Source organism: Pseudorca crassidens, chromosome X (genome assembly GCF_039906515.1).
Source record: "Pseudorca crassidens isolate mPseCra1 chromosome X, mPseCra1.hap1, whole genome shotgun sequence".
Taxonomy (NCBI): Eukaryota; Metazoa; Chordata; class Mammalia; order Artiodactyla; family Delphinidae; genus Pseudorca; species Pseudorca crassidens.
The window spans coordinates 128,864,474-128,878,850 of record NC_090317.1 but is presented as its reverse complement, the minus strand read 5'-3'; the positions used below and the strand labels follow the sequence as shown (position 1 = coordinate 128,878,850).

Here is a 14,377-nt window from a genome sequence, read left to right as displayed (position 1 = left end):
TTGGGCGTGAGAACTTTTTTTGGTCTGGATGCCAGCCACATCTTTCTTCGGTGTGCTGGCCGTTATCCCCTTGACAGGGGGTGCAGTGGGCATTGTGACCAGAGCCTGCACTGGATATTGGGCGGGGCCTCCTCTTTGCTCCACGGCTGTCACAGCCCTATCAGGGGGCAGGGTCTGCTCCCTAGGCGTTGGAGTAGAAGCCTTGAAGGTCAGGTTTGATAAGGCTCCATTGCCCGTAAGTGTGTGCTCCGGCCCCAGGGAGGTAAGGGGTGGGGCAATGAGGCCCGCGTAGTCACAGCACCCTACCCACTGCCTGTGCAGGCATCCGCGGTCCTGCCCCGAGGCAGGCCAAGGTCACGTCCCCTTGTCCGTTGTGTTTGTTGCAGACCTAGTGCGTGGCTGCAGTGTGGAGTTGGCTGGCGCTGGGGCGCAGTGGCTGCAGGAGTTGAATTGTTGGTGCTGTCGCCCAGGGCCTGGGTCTCCCGGGACCTGTCGGCCCCCGATCTGGCTGCAAACTGCAGTGGTGGTGGTCGGGGGGTAGAACGGTACCATCACACTCCATGTGTCATAGCACAAGAGGGGGCCCAGTTCCTACTCTTTTAAAAATTCTCCCTGTCACCCACAGCTACCTCGCTGAGCATGACATTTTCCGTAAGCGGCTGTTGTATGTAGACATGTTCTCCGATTTATAACAAAGTCACGTTCCTGAGACACACCTGCATGAAAGCCTCTCCCCAAAGGAAACCATACTGAAAACGTTCATTGGTTTCGAGTCTCTGCCACGGCCCTCCACCAGCCCTCCACTGCTGTGGGCCCCATAGTCTAGCTCAGGGGGTCAAGAATGTGTGCAAGTCGAGTTTCTCTTGTAAGTCGCAAGCCTGGGCTCTGGGCCGGGAGCCCACAGTCCTTCCGCTCTTGGCAGGGGTGGCTGGAAGCAGGGAGGGTGGACACCAGTCGGAGGGGCAACGGCCCTGCAGCTGCGGGGAGGTGACGCCTCAGACCCCGCCTTGGACAAGGGCAGCATCCCAGGTGGGAGGACACTGGGGGGACGGGGTCGGTGGGACCTCGGTGCTGAAGCCTCGGTGGTGACGGGGGCTCAGCCAGCTGGCACTGGGGCTCAGCAGCAGGAGGGGCACCACCTCCGACAGGATGCCCGGGAGGAGTGGGACTGAAACCCAGACACTCCCTAGTCAAGATCAAGACCAGGAACGTTCCGTCTGTGGCGTCACTTCTGCTTGCTTTTCATTTGAAAATCAGAGGGATAAGTTATCCTGCAAATAGGTTTCACTTACTACTGAAACTGAATATGATATATACGTGTGTTTGTGTTCGGAAATTAGGTGGTATTGCCAGTATTTGTTTCTATTGAAGTTAAGACTCGCATGACATAAACTGGGCCAGTTTAAGTGTATAATTCAGTGGCCTTTAGTTCACGTTCGAAGTGCGCAGCCATCCCCTCTATCCAGTTCCAAAACAGTCTCACTAACTCCAAAAGCAAATCCCGTCCCCCATGAAGTAGTCACTTCCCATCCCGTCCCCCCAGCCCCAGGCAACTGCCCATCTGTTTTCTGCCTCCATGGACTTTCCTGTTCTAGAAAGTTCACAAAAATGCAGTCACGCCATAGGGGACCGTTTGTGTCCAGATTCTTAGGTGTTGCTAATAATGTTTACAAAGTATCTATCACCATTGTTCGTTCTGGTGAGCGCCCAGTAATTTTCAGTCTCTGTGCATGTAACGGCTTCTGATTACAAAGAAAGAAAACAAACGATGACGTGATTTTTGTCAGGCAAATCCCATCACTTTGAAGTAGCGACGAGGAAAGACCAAAGGAAGGACAAGCGACTCAAAGACCCTCAGCAGTGACCCTAGACGCACAGCTGAGAGGCTCGCGCCCCAGGGCCGTGCCCCCGTCTCAGTGTGGGTCCCCCCCCGCCCGGCTTCTTCCCATCCCTTGGGGCTTAGCTGAACTGTGAGCCCACAGTGCGTCCTGCCTGAAACTCCATCCTCAGCGCCCCACGGCCGCTCCCTAACCCGGCGCTGCGCGTCCTTTCCAGCCCCTGGCTGTTCACACGTACGACGCCCTTACTTATCGCCAGTCTCTTTCTCCTAGAGGAAGACCCCTGAAAACCTGGCACTTGCCATGCTTAGTCAGTATCCCACCTGGAGGGCAGGACCAGGCAACGGCAGAGACTAAGGACATTTCTGCTGAGTGAGTGTCTAATAAATAAACGAATAGGTGATTTTATGGAGAGAAAAATAATCCCAGCTTCCCTACGTTAACACCTTCCTAGTCGTGTTTTATGGGACAGCGCTCTTCTGAGTCCCCCGTGGAGATGCTGTGGGCAGAGCACCTGCCAGCGTGGCGGCCCCAGGAACCTCTCTAGACGCTGCATGGGGAGTGGAGACCGCAGCCGTCAGTGGCCTTTGGTGTTGAAAACACCGGAGTGTGGGTGAAAGCTTATCTGCACTGCACATACCTAGCCTTTCATGGGTGCATCCTGGGGGCGGGGAGCGATGTAAACTTGTAGACTATTGATAGGAAGTATCACCAATCCAACAGGAGTCAGGGTTGTAAACGTGGTGAAAGAACTCTGAAGCCTGACCGTCCAAGGCCAGGACGCCTTCTTCAGGATGACGTGCTGCCCTGTTGCACTTACCGGACCTCCAATTCCCTCCATGCTGACAGGAGAGTGAGGCTTTCTGAATCTCTCTGGGGTCGTAGGAAACTTGTTAATTTTTCTTTCTAAATGGAAAGAGAATGTGTGTGCGTGTGCGTGTGTGTTCAGGAAAGGAGTCTAGTCCACTGCGCGGGTTTAAAAATCCTTTATTATGGAATCAGTATGTACAAACTCTAACATGAAAATCATGAGTCACGGGGTATCAGCCTATTTACAGTGCTTTTTTGTTTTTTACAAGTTTTTTTTTTACAAGATTACTTCTCCCTAAATAACATAATAGACACACACAGAAATCAAACATTTTTTATTACATACATAAATAAATATTGACTTTAAATGACCTCTCTAAGGGACATGATTTCTACAGGCCATTTGGATGAGAAGGTAGCCGTTGTGTTATCTGCACACTATAATTAAGTCGAGAAAAAGTCGTAACAGCTTTACATACAGACCTCTGTTGATCACCCTGTGAATGGTATAACTTGCTAAAATGTTCAGTAGAGGTAAGCAGCTCAGTCTGGCCATGCAAAACCGTAGATAAGAGTCGCCATCTTTATGCATTTATATTTTAAATGAATCTTAAAGTACATGCAACAGATGTTTAGCCTTTGTGTTCTGGTCACGAGTCAAAGTTTGCGTAACAAGATTGAGATATTTGCAATCGTAGGAATGAGTAAGCTTGAGGAACTCCACAGCACACGGTGTAAGAAAGGGCATTAAGTAGATAAGCCGTTATCACAAATGACACTGACCGATTCGTAGGACAAAATGAATATTTGTACTCACGTGATACAGACACAAGTCCGAATTCAGCCTTTTAATCGGATTTTTCAGTGTTGATAAAAGATACAATCAAGGGCTTTGTAGTCCAGTGTAATCACTTCTCAGCCATTCCTACCCCTGCGAATTACTGGGTTCCTCATACAGAGCAAATTCTCATCTGTTCAGTAAACATTACGAAGCAGTGATTCTCAGCTGGGGGTGACCTTACCCCCCAGAGGGCGCGGGCCATGACTAGAGAGCTTGTGGCTGTCACCCCCTGGGGGAGGTGCTCGTGACAACTGCTGGGTGGAGACCTGCGTTGAGCGCCCAGGGGGTGGCCCCTCGAACAGGGAAACGTGCAGCCCCAAATCTCAACAGCGCTGCGGTGGAGAAACCCTGCTCTATAGATGGGGTATAGGTTCTTTCAGCTTTCTAGGACATAGATCTGTTTTTCAACTTTGAATTTTGTTTAGTAAACATTTCAGAAAATTACCTGTCATAAATATATCATATTAAAACACTAGATGACGTGAAGGGCACACATTCGTTTATAAAAATTGCTCCATAGAGGCCACTTAGAATAAGGGGTAGCACAGATAAATCCATGACTGAGGACTGAATGTTCTAAGTAAAAAGAGCGCGTGTAGCCTCGATATACATGGAATTAGCCACCTGTCTTTGATGACATCATGTTTGACGAGCTCAGTTTTTTAAAGAGTAAATACTATCAGTTAATATACTTTTTCTCACGTGAGAGAAATGCATCTAATTTCCATAAAACGTATCAGCGAGTCAGCCACTAAAACTGTGTTTTAAAATAAGAAACAGATCTTTTTAGCCCTTTATTAGGGCACTCAAATGTTAAAAATTCAGAAAGTAGTAATTATATTTTTGTTCATTTGACTATTATTGAAGATTACTGAAATTCGTAAAAGAAACTCAGGTTTCTCTCATTGCCTAATTAATAGAATTTTCTTCCAATAACACTAATAAAATTTAAATTATTGAATATTATAGCAGAATGAAATGCTCGTAAGAGCTGCTTCAGATTATTTTAAGCGAGGTGTAAGCTACAGAACCTTTATCTGAACTGAAAATATATTTGCTCAATGTCTCTTACCCAGACAAAAGAAACATAATTAAATTTTATAAAATTAAGCTTATTTAATAATTTAATAATATCGTGTATCTATGTATATACGCCTGCATTTTAAACTATACAACAGTACAGAAACTTGCTGGCACGAATACTTGGTGGATTTCTTCATGACAAATTAAGGTAAAAGATAACCTTGTAGCCAATCACATGAAGTTTTCATTTTTGAAGTTTTAAGAATTTGAAATTCAGAGGCTGGGAATGGCACTAGAATAGATCATAGTTTCGGAGAAGGTCTCTGTGTGTGCTCAAGCTCAAGGGCGTTTGAAAGGAAGGCTGTTCCTGTTCTCTCCATTCAAAATTTGGAACTCTTGGAACCAGGTGACTTCAGGACAGCCTGTGGTAAAGTCCATCCCAGGCCACGTTAGGAGCTGCAGAAAAACAGCCGGAAGCGCCGTGAACTTCCGTTCTGAGATTTCCCACGGAGCCGCGTGTCCAAAGTTGCAGAACACTGTCTGCCTTATCGACTTTTAAACAATTTTAATGCACGGGAAGCAGTTTTCAGTATCCTCTTTCAGGGATCCATGCCTACAGACTGTGTTCCCTAAGGCTAGGCATCGATTTGGTAACAGAGTCTGTCTGCGTTCTGCATGGCTTCCGCTCTTAGAGTGGGAAGCCTCACAAAAGCCAACACGTTCTCTCTCCTCTTCACCCCACCAGGAGCAGTCAGGGCGCCCGCAGGCTCTCAGGAAATGTAACAAAACGACCAGTTCCAAGTCCCACCGTGTAAACCCAAGGAAAGTGTACTGAAAATTTCCTTGTTTTACTTGTGTAGGTCATGAAACGAGGAGGCCTAGCCTTTAAAATGTTCAGTTTTTTAAGTTGCTCTTTTCTCATAGTGTCAATACTGACGGGGAAAATAGATGACCCTAATGATCTGTAGGAGAACTGTGTCTTTATCCACCATTGCTGAGCTGGAAAAACAGTTTCTTCAGAGATGCGTCCTCAAGGTGTACGTGTGTGTACGTGTGAGTCTATGAGTGTGTGTATGTGTGCTTGCGCCTATGTGTATATGTATACACACGGAAGCACACAGATGCACATACATACGTGCCTGTTTCAAAACGTACATATGGGTATTCCCTCGAGGAAAAAACTATATTAAACTAAACATTTCTGGTTTAAGGCTGCCGCGACATACCCTGCATACTGTATACTGACAACGTGTTTGACTTGCGTTCATGCTCTGAGGGCTTAGCGTGGAACCTGGGAAATTTTTCAAATAAGGTATAATAATACATCTGTAGGAGTAAAGGAAGGTTAGTCAAAGGCAAGTAGCTGTCCTTCTCCACCAACCAAAGCCCTTCCGCCTTTTCTACATTACGGACAGTATTCTACCACGTCAAGAGCTTGCTTTCGTTAAGAAAAGGCAAATCTCAGTGAAGATTTGAAAATATTCAATCGTTGGGATTCTTTCATTTCAAGCAAGAGGTTTTGCAAAGTCTTAGGTACATGAAAGCTGCAAAGCAAAGCACGTCAGCAGCCGTTTCCCACATTAAGGAAAAGCATAAATAGCGTATCAGGGAAATCTCTCACAGTACAGGATGAAATGTTAAAAAGCATCCCCAGAAAAGACTTTTAGTTTCTCCAAGGCAGACTCTGGATAGCAGCGTAAGGCACTGACTCCTTTCTGCTGTGGATGTCTTCCCTAAACCCTCATTGACAGGCTGCGCTCTTCTTTGCCTTTGTAGGAAATGAAGCTTAGGTGCTGGAAGTGGGAACATTTTAAGTCTAAATTAATTGGCATATTTCAGGTCACAAGTTTTCAGCTAAAAAATCACGTGATTGATAAAAAATCATCTTAAGAAGTATTTGAATAAATAGGGCCAAAAAACCGTATAGTCTTCAGTCGATTTTGCAAACCAAACCAATAATTTAATTTTAAAATGTTTATTGAGTACCGTGACGCTTACTATGTGTACGCTTAGCATGCTTATTACGTGTATAAACTGTGTATTTGTTACGCCGGTGTCTCTTGAGAATTTGCCGCTCTAAATTCAGGGAAGTCTCAGGTCTGCAGTAATTCACTTGAGATCATAGCTAAACCATGTATGGAAACAGATTTTGCAGTGAAACAGGCCTGGCCTTCGTGTTCTCTCCATGCTCACAGGAAACTGTGTCCACGTCCACCGTCTCACCACTTGTCCCTGGTGTCCAGGCGCGTCCGAGACAGACAGAAGCGTTTAGTGCAGTAAAGTTAGATGGGGCGGGAGGTCCTATGGGAAAGGCCTGGTGCCCCCGTAAGCGGGCGCGGCCGGTCCTCGAAGCTCTGCGAGCTTACACGCTCGCTCGGGGTTCAGACATCTCCGGGAACAGGTCAGTATCTTTCTGGAGGAGGCCTGTAATGGTGTGAGTGACGGTGTTTCAGGTGGGGTCCTAGGGAGACAGAACAGACACATCAGTCGGTCGTGGTGCTTTCCCCGGCTGGCTGAACGGACAGTAGGAACGCGCTGACTGCGGTGAACGCCTTGGCCCCGGGCCCGCGCTCCCTCCCGTCCAGGTCCCTCCTCTCCCGGCTCTGAACGTGCAGAGAGACAGACATTCACTCTCCCTCTCTTCTCTCTGCCTTCCCCCCGCGCTTTGGTTCCCTCCCTAACGCTAAACAATCACCAGAGAAAGAAGACAAGCCCCTTTCTTTAGGCTCACAATTATATAAGCCAGAATCCTTCGCATTTCCTCAAGAAAGTTGAAAACTTAACCCCTGCTCTCACTACACAGAATGTCAGTGGAGGCACATGGGGACCACATTCACCCTCATAAGCGTAAGGGGCCATCGAGCTCTTCCACGTGATGGTTTTTTCCTTTAAATTCCAAGTGCAGAAAGCTATTGGGGGGCAAATTTGATCCATCATTTTTTAAAAAACAAGTAAAACTAGAACGACTTCTCAGTTTTCTTAACACATAAACTTAAAAAGCCATGTCAAAGGTTTAAGCTAGAAAAGCAAGGTGCGTAATTTAAAAACCAACAAGAGGCTCACTGTTTTGAAACAATACATGACAATTATTTTTAACGTAGCAGTAAGTCAAGTAGATTGATTTGGGTCATGTTATGAAGAAAATTCATGTAATAGATTATAGTAACAACATACGTAATAAGAAAAGCTCCGTAGCCAAATACTATTTGCTATTTTGTCATATTTGAACATCTTAGTTTAAAAAACAAAAATTCAGATTGATATGAGATGATAGATTTTTTTCCCTCCCATGTGTATCTTGGTTAAAAGACAAGGAGAAAGCACGCATCATGTAGGGAAAAAAATGGAAGTATGGAAAAGGAAGTAACAGAAAGGAAGGCAGGGAGGGAGGGGGGAGGAAGGAGGGAGCAGGGCCAGGAAACGTGTAAGGTGGGCTGCGGGCAGCAGGCGTGGCCGCCAGGAAAAGCACATACAAAGGCCTGGAAGAAGTTCAGGTTCAGAGAATTCCCTATCCGTAGGAATCTGCAGTGATCTGTTGATTTTCGTTTTTTCAGCAAGACTTTCTCTGTGTCCCCAAAGCTGGCGGGGGCCCCCGGCACTCACTGTGCACAGCCGAGGGTGGGAGGTCGGGGGTCCGGAAGGTCCTGATGGTGGCGGGTCCCTCCCCGCCCGCGGTCAGCACCTGCACCTCCAGACGGTAGAGGGTGGCCGGCCGCAGACCTGGCACCGTGAGCACGGAGCGATCCTGAGGGGGGACAGGAGAGGACGCGCCCGTTAGGCACCTCTTGACCACAAAGCCACACGACGGACTCTCATTCTCTGCCCATTTCCTCCCGCCCGCACGCCCGCGATCACCGTGTAAACGCAGGTGCAGTTGCTTTGACACCCCAGTGTGGTCGGTCGAACGTCTGTCCCTGTTTGCTAGAGTCCTGCCCTGCCGGGCAGCCTCGGCAGTGAGAGCCCAGCTCTTGGCAGCCGGGGCCAGTCTCAGGGCTCACCCCTGGGACCGCATTTTGTATTCCTCAACCCAAGACTTTCCCATGGTTTAAAGTTTTCATCTGCACATCTTGTGGTGTGAATTCTTCATAATCCACATTTCCGTAAGCGAGCCAACTGTGTTCCTTAAGATGCAGTATCTATCTATCTATCTGTCAATGCCCATAGCCAACAGTGTTTATTTTTATGCCAACACATTTTTCTCAAAACTCAATAAAACCTAATATATGCACACATAGAAAAATTACTTTCCAATTCCATGGAATTTTTCCTTCCAGGATTTCAGGGTTTTTTTGTTTGCTTTTTCTTTTTCTTTTTGGAGCAGGAGTTGGATATTCTAAGGGCATTTTTAGAGCTGGTAGAAGCCTGTACATGGGTTTTTTTTTTCAAGCCAAGGAATTAGTGGCCTGGAAGACAGGCCAACTCATTACAGGCTCTGGCCAGATTTGAAGTGGGGAAACCGAGAGAAAGAAGAAGGTTCTCTTAGCCATTTTTCCCCAAATTTAACCCTTCAAATAGGGCTTGTCCACTTGGGCCAGAAGGACACAGGCTTCACAAAGGAGAATAAAGTGGTTACACCGCGGGCATCCCGTGTCGACAGGAGACGTGGGTTGAAGAGGGGCTCCAGTAATCACAGTTCATCTAGACGACTGTTCACGGCAACAGTTGTGTGGTGTCTTTCAGTACCTGCGAAATAATACGCTCGGGAGAAGACAACGCACACACGCAGCTCAACAACTGGCCCCAGCGTGATGGGACGTGGGCGCCGACAGTGAGTAAGCCCCCTGCGGGGCGGGTACCGGCCCGAGGGCCCGGGAGGGAGGGGCACCCACCGCCGGGAGGATCTGGGACTGCAGGATGAGGCTGTTGGGAAGGCCATTCTGCCTGCTCTCGGTCGTGACCTCGGCCCACGTCACATGGAAGCCAGTCACGGGCCGCTGGACGGTGGCCTTGCTCAGCTGCCAGGAGAAGCGCCCCGTGACGTTCGTGTCCTGGACCACAAAGGAGGCCGACAGGTTCTCGGGTTTGGCTTGCACTTTGGAATGAACGTGACCTGGAGCAGCGGGAAGAGGAAGGCCGGGTCAAGGGAGGGAGAGCGCGAGAGGGGCCCTAGGCGGCAGGTACGTCCCGTGGGGTTCGGCCGGCCGCCTCGGGAGCGCGGGGTCAGAGAGTCGCCCCGGCGAGCTGTGCAGAGGCAGCCTCAGCCCTGCCCCTTCGTGCCACGTGCTTCTGCTCCCTTGGGCACTACGTGGAGAGTCCTGCTTTGGGGGTGGAAGACAGAGGAAGAATGTTGGGATCTGGCGGGACCTGGCCACTTAGAGAACAGGAGAGACTGCAGTGAGACGGGTGAATATTCAAGGTACTACAAGAGTCGTCGGAAGTTACTAGAAGGCGCCCAGGGGTCTGCGTCTGAGAATAGCTGCCCCCGTTTTAGGAGAGGCTTGGGAAGGTAAAGACGGGGCGTTGGGAAAGCGTGTCGAGGTGACGCCCACGGCAGAGGGCCGGGGTAAAAGTGAGATCATTTCCATAAAGTGCGCCAAAGCAGAAGCAGTACACAGACCCTCGGCTTCACTTCTAAAGGGCTGACACGCCGGCAAAGGCTGTCCGCCAGAGCTGCTGCAATGAGGATGTAATGCGTGCCTTCACACGTATGTCACCTTCCAACCGGGCCGGCACGCTGCCTTTTAGAAAGGGGGTACTTTGGGTTTGTACGCTCTTGTGAAATGCGGTCTGGAAATGTGTACAGAGTTGCCGACATCACAGCCGCAACCTTGGACGTTCGCGTGAACCGTACCTGCGTCGCGGGGGCAGCTGACGTGCTTGTGGCTTTTGCCCTTCAGAGCAGAGCACGGTGGGGTCGTAAAGAAAACGGTTTCTGCTTTCAGGCGGCCCTTTGGCCGTGTGGGTTGGACGGTCACCTTGTATTTGCAGGAAAATGCCAGATCTTGAAGAATCATGTAATTTTCCTAGAGAGAGAGAGAGAATACGCTAACGGTAAATCTCACGAGGGTACGAAATGGGCAGGAGAGGAAATCCTGCCTCCACCAAGGCTGTCTCCCTACATATGGGACGTGTGCACCACGGCTTCCATAAAAATTGCAAAGGAGACAGGGGCCCTGCTTTCATTTATTACAACTGTGAGAGGCTCCCATGGGGTGGGACACAGGCTCCAGAACCCGACAGGACGGCAGCGCTTCCACGTCAAAGCAGCCGGCTTGCAGCCCTCACGAGCAGCCTTGGGGAGCTGGCAGCAGCGGGGCGAGGTGGGAGGCCGCGCGGTGGGTAACGCTGTAGACAGACACCTAAGTTGTCAATACAAAAAAAGCCAACTCGGGCTTCTCTGAGACATAGGCGTGCTTTAGCTGCGAGTGCTTCCTTACGGAAAGGAAGACATTCTCGAGCTGTGTATTGCCTCCCCTGCTGGGAGGGCTGTGATTGCCGCCGGCCGGAACTTTGCGATGAAACAGGATTACGAAAACCAGACTCAGCTGCGGGCGGAGAGGCTGAGGGTATAACCTTACGCTATCGGGAGAGCTGACACTGACGGGCCTAACGAGCTTGTGCGAGGATTCTTCGCCTTTGGGTGTTGGGTGTGCGTGCCCATTCTAGGGTGTGCGTGCCCTTTGGGTGTTGGGTGTGCGTGCCCATTCTAGGGTATAGTTGTCAGGGCTTCGTGTACATGCACGAGAGCTGCAGCAGGAGCATCTCTGGGACCCTTAAAGGCAGAACATCACAGGACGGGCCGTATCCTTCATTACCTGGACGAGTTGGTGGAAGTTAGGGATGCAGCAAAGGAGATGCTGAATGATAGTGTCGTATAGAAATTCCCTGGGGGAAATGAGGCCTTTTAGGTCATTGTGCCCAGTCAAAATCCAGAAAACAATTCAGAGCTTTCGTGCCATTAAGATGAGACGCCCAGAGGCTGGCAGCGTTTCCCCTGTGTCCTGGGAGCTCCCCACAAGCTGTGTCCTGAATGTCTGCATCTCAGGGCCCGCCCTGTGCTGACCGATGACGTGTGAGGTGGTGAAGGGCCGAGAGATGAGTGAACAGGTGACCCTGTGTCTCCCGCTCCCACCTGGTCATGGGTCCCTTAGGGAGCCCCGTGAGGATGAGTTACCCACTGGACACACGGCCTGCACCTCTCTCTGTCCAGCTTTGTCCCCCGATCAGGTGAGTCTAGAAGCCGTTCAGAATCCGGCATTTCGGCCACCTCCTCACCTGGGTCACGCCCGAGGATGCCTCCACCCCGGCGGATTCGTTGTGGGCACAGACTTCCGGAAACCACTGCACATGATACCGAGTGACTCCGGGATCTGTAAGGTCAACACCAATCAGCAAAAGAGAACAGTCTGCAAGTCACAGTGCACGCAGCCCCAAGTCCTGAAAGCACGACAGACCAGGAAGGAAGGACAGAGTCCTGCAGGTGATCCAGAATTGCGTACACCAGCCAGAGGAGGTGGGTCTCCCAAAATTCTGACTAGAGTCAGGGGGAAAAAGTAATAAGCCATCAAAGGAAAAGGGAATTGCAATACGAGAACCACACAGAAAAAAATAATTAGAAAAGTCATAGCAAAACGACTCCACAGAGGTCTTGAGAATAACCTCGCCACGGTGTCCACAGTCATAAATCCCCCAACGAAGGGTAGCACTCAGCAGCCGTTCTCCTATTTCCTAGGCTCTAAGAGAGACTCGTCTCAAGTCTCTGAATCCTACATTTTTCTGACGAGGCTGATGGAGAGGCTGTCAAGCCCAGGCAGGAACAAAAGCCTTTCCCTCAACTCGAAGACCTGGCCCTTCAGAGGTGCTCCATCTCGAGCCTTGCTGTGACAGGGCCCCCTCATCAGAGGATACAGGGTGAACAGCCTCCCGGTGCCTTAACAGTAAGTGCATCCTTGCAGTGAGTGTGTGCGATCGCTACGGAAACGAGGTCTGCTCTCAAAGCCAGCCCAGCATACGGGCTCCTTAATCGTTTCCACTTCCAGCTGGAGCAGCGTGTTTTCTGCACGTGTCTTTACTTTGGCCGACCGAGTGGAAAAAAGACACCGTGATGAGAAGCCGGTCACTGAGTGTGGGAAAGGAGGTCCGGGCCATCCTGGGCTTAATAATCACCCCAGTGTGTCCCCGGGTGTGAAAGGCACCGCTTCCCTGGGTGATTAGCATCCCGTCCGAATGCTCACGCCAAGTGTTTGATGGAGGTTTTCCGAGGGGAAAACTCTTGGATGAAATCGGGTGGTTCTGGTGGGAACTTGCTCTGAGCACTTTGGAACGAGAAAAGAACTTTCAATCTGAGAAAATAAACAGCAAGTGGGCACCAATGGTGTTTAGCTAAAAGGGGAACCCTCTGACTAGAGGTTTTTAACTCTTTACATGGCAGACATCAGGGGCTTTTTTTTAAGAAAAGAATTGCACGTTATACATTAAGGCTGAAGTCAGTCATTGAGTGAATTCAAATCCTTTCTTTCAACAAGTGGTGCTGCTCTAGGCATCGCAGTGAAATAACATCCCAGGAGCAGCTGCTCTCACGCCTCTTAACTCCTAAGGGGGCTGGACAAGTAATAAAGTACATGAGTCAGGTCTCAGGTCGGAGGGAGATGAGCCTACAGCTGAACACGGAGGGCGAGAGAGGTACAGCGTCCCGACGGAGGGTTGCGACTGTCACTGAAACGCTGGCGCAGCTCACAGAGGAGCTGACCTCGCAGGGGAACCTGGAAGGAGGTTGGCACTGGGCCTGCTCGGTGTGGATAACGGGGCAGGGCACCGTCCCACACAACTGTCTGCCACAACGAAAGCTTCTGTATGTGGTGACCCCTCGTCACCACATTGCTGCTGCAGCTGAGGAATCAAATTCTTAAGTCACTGAAATCAATTTAAAATTCAGCGGCTCCACGGGGCTCGTGGCTCCCACATCGGACGGAGTAGCAAGTTCCAAAGTCGGGCACACGGCAGGGCTGACATTCCCTGGTCCGGAGCAGCCGGGGCTGGACTCCAGTTTGCTGCACTCCAGTGCTAGGACGTGTGATTGATACCCGTGGCTCCAGGTCTCCTAAGAACCCCACACACATCTGACAGCATAACTGTGTTTCCATAAGAGGACGCGCCGAGCGACACGTCGGAGCCCTCAGCTCTCAGCTCCGCCCTGCCCGAGTCCACGCCTACTCTGGATCTGCCACCTCCGTGAAGAATTTCACCCAAGCCCAAGGCTTTCCAAGACGGCTCTGCGTTTCTACCTCCACCTGAGCTGTTCCCTGGAGGAGCTGGTGTTCCCAGCTTCCTGTCCCATGTAGATGCTTTTCAAACTCAGCGCTTCTAAAACCACACCCTTGATCCCTGCCCTCAATTGCCCTTGCGTTCAGCTTGCCTCTTATTTAATCACGCCTTTTTGTTTTCTGTATCTGTGACATCTTGCAGCCTTGCAGACCCTGCCGGGACCGCGCTCGCAGGGTGGCCGCTGCCCCGTGCAGACCAGCTGACCCAGAGCCCCTCCCCAGCACCTCCTCTGTGGGGCCCTCACACTCTGGGCCACCACCCTCGTCACCCCAGGGTCAGGTAGGTGGGGACAGCCCCTGAGCCAGAGCCAATCCTGACTAGCCAATCCTGAGACCATCTTGCCTTTCCTACTCGCCAGAGGAAAGGCTTCTGAGCACAGTTTCCTGCTTCCTGACCGACCCTGGTGCCTCCCCACGTGGCCCGAGTGGTGGGAGGGTCCACCTCCTGGGAGCCGTGAGTAACAAACTACCTTCTCAGTGGCCGTTGTCTCTGTTGCCTTCACCAGACCCGAATAAAACCCACTCCTTTAAGACATGATTAAAATGAACAGGCTGTCTTTTAAGCAGTCCTTCATGGCACTTTTTCAGACACATACACAGCA

General features: G+C 50.3%; 1 protein-coding gene across 1 annotated transcript in view; it reads right to left on the bottom strand.

Moving 5' to 3' along the window:
* Positions 1 to 2,809: 2,809 nt before the first annotated feature.
* Positions 2,810 to 14,377, bottom strand: part of LOC137216944 (anosmin-1-like) — a 190,082-nt gene continuing 178,514 nt past the window's right edge. Inside the window, exons 10-14 of the mRNA XM_067723069.1 lie at positions 11,728 to 11,822; positions 10,304 to 10,475; positions 9,342 to 9,562; positions 8,116 to 8,257; positions 2,810 to 6,973 (exon numbers count right to left, since the gene is read on the bottom strand). Coding sequence (XP_067579170.1) covers positions 6,915 to 6,973; positions 8,116 to 8,257; positions 9,342 to 9,562; positions 10,304 to 10,475; positions 11,728 to 11,822 — 689 coding nt within the window. The 3' untranslated portion in view covers positions 2,810 to 6,914. The remainder of the gene's footprint in view (positions 6,974 to 8,115; positions 8,258 to 9,341; positions 9,563 to 10,303; positions 10,476 to 11,727; positions 11,823 to 14,377) is intronic.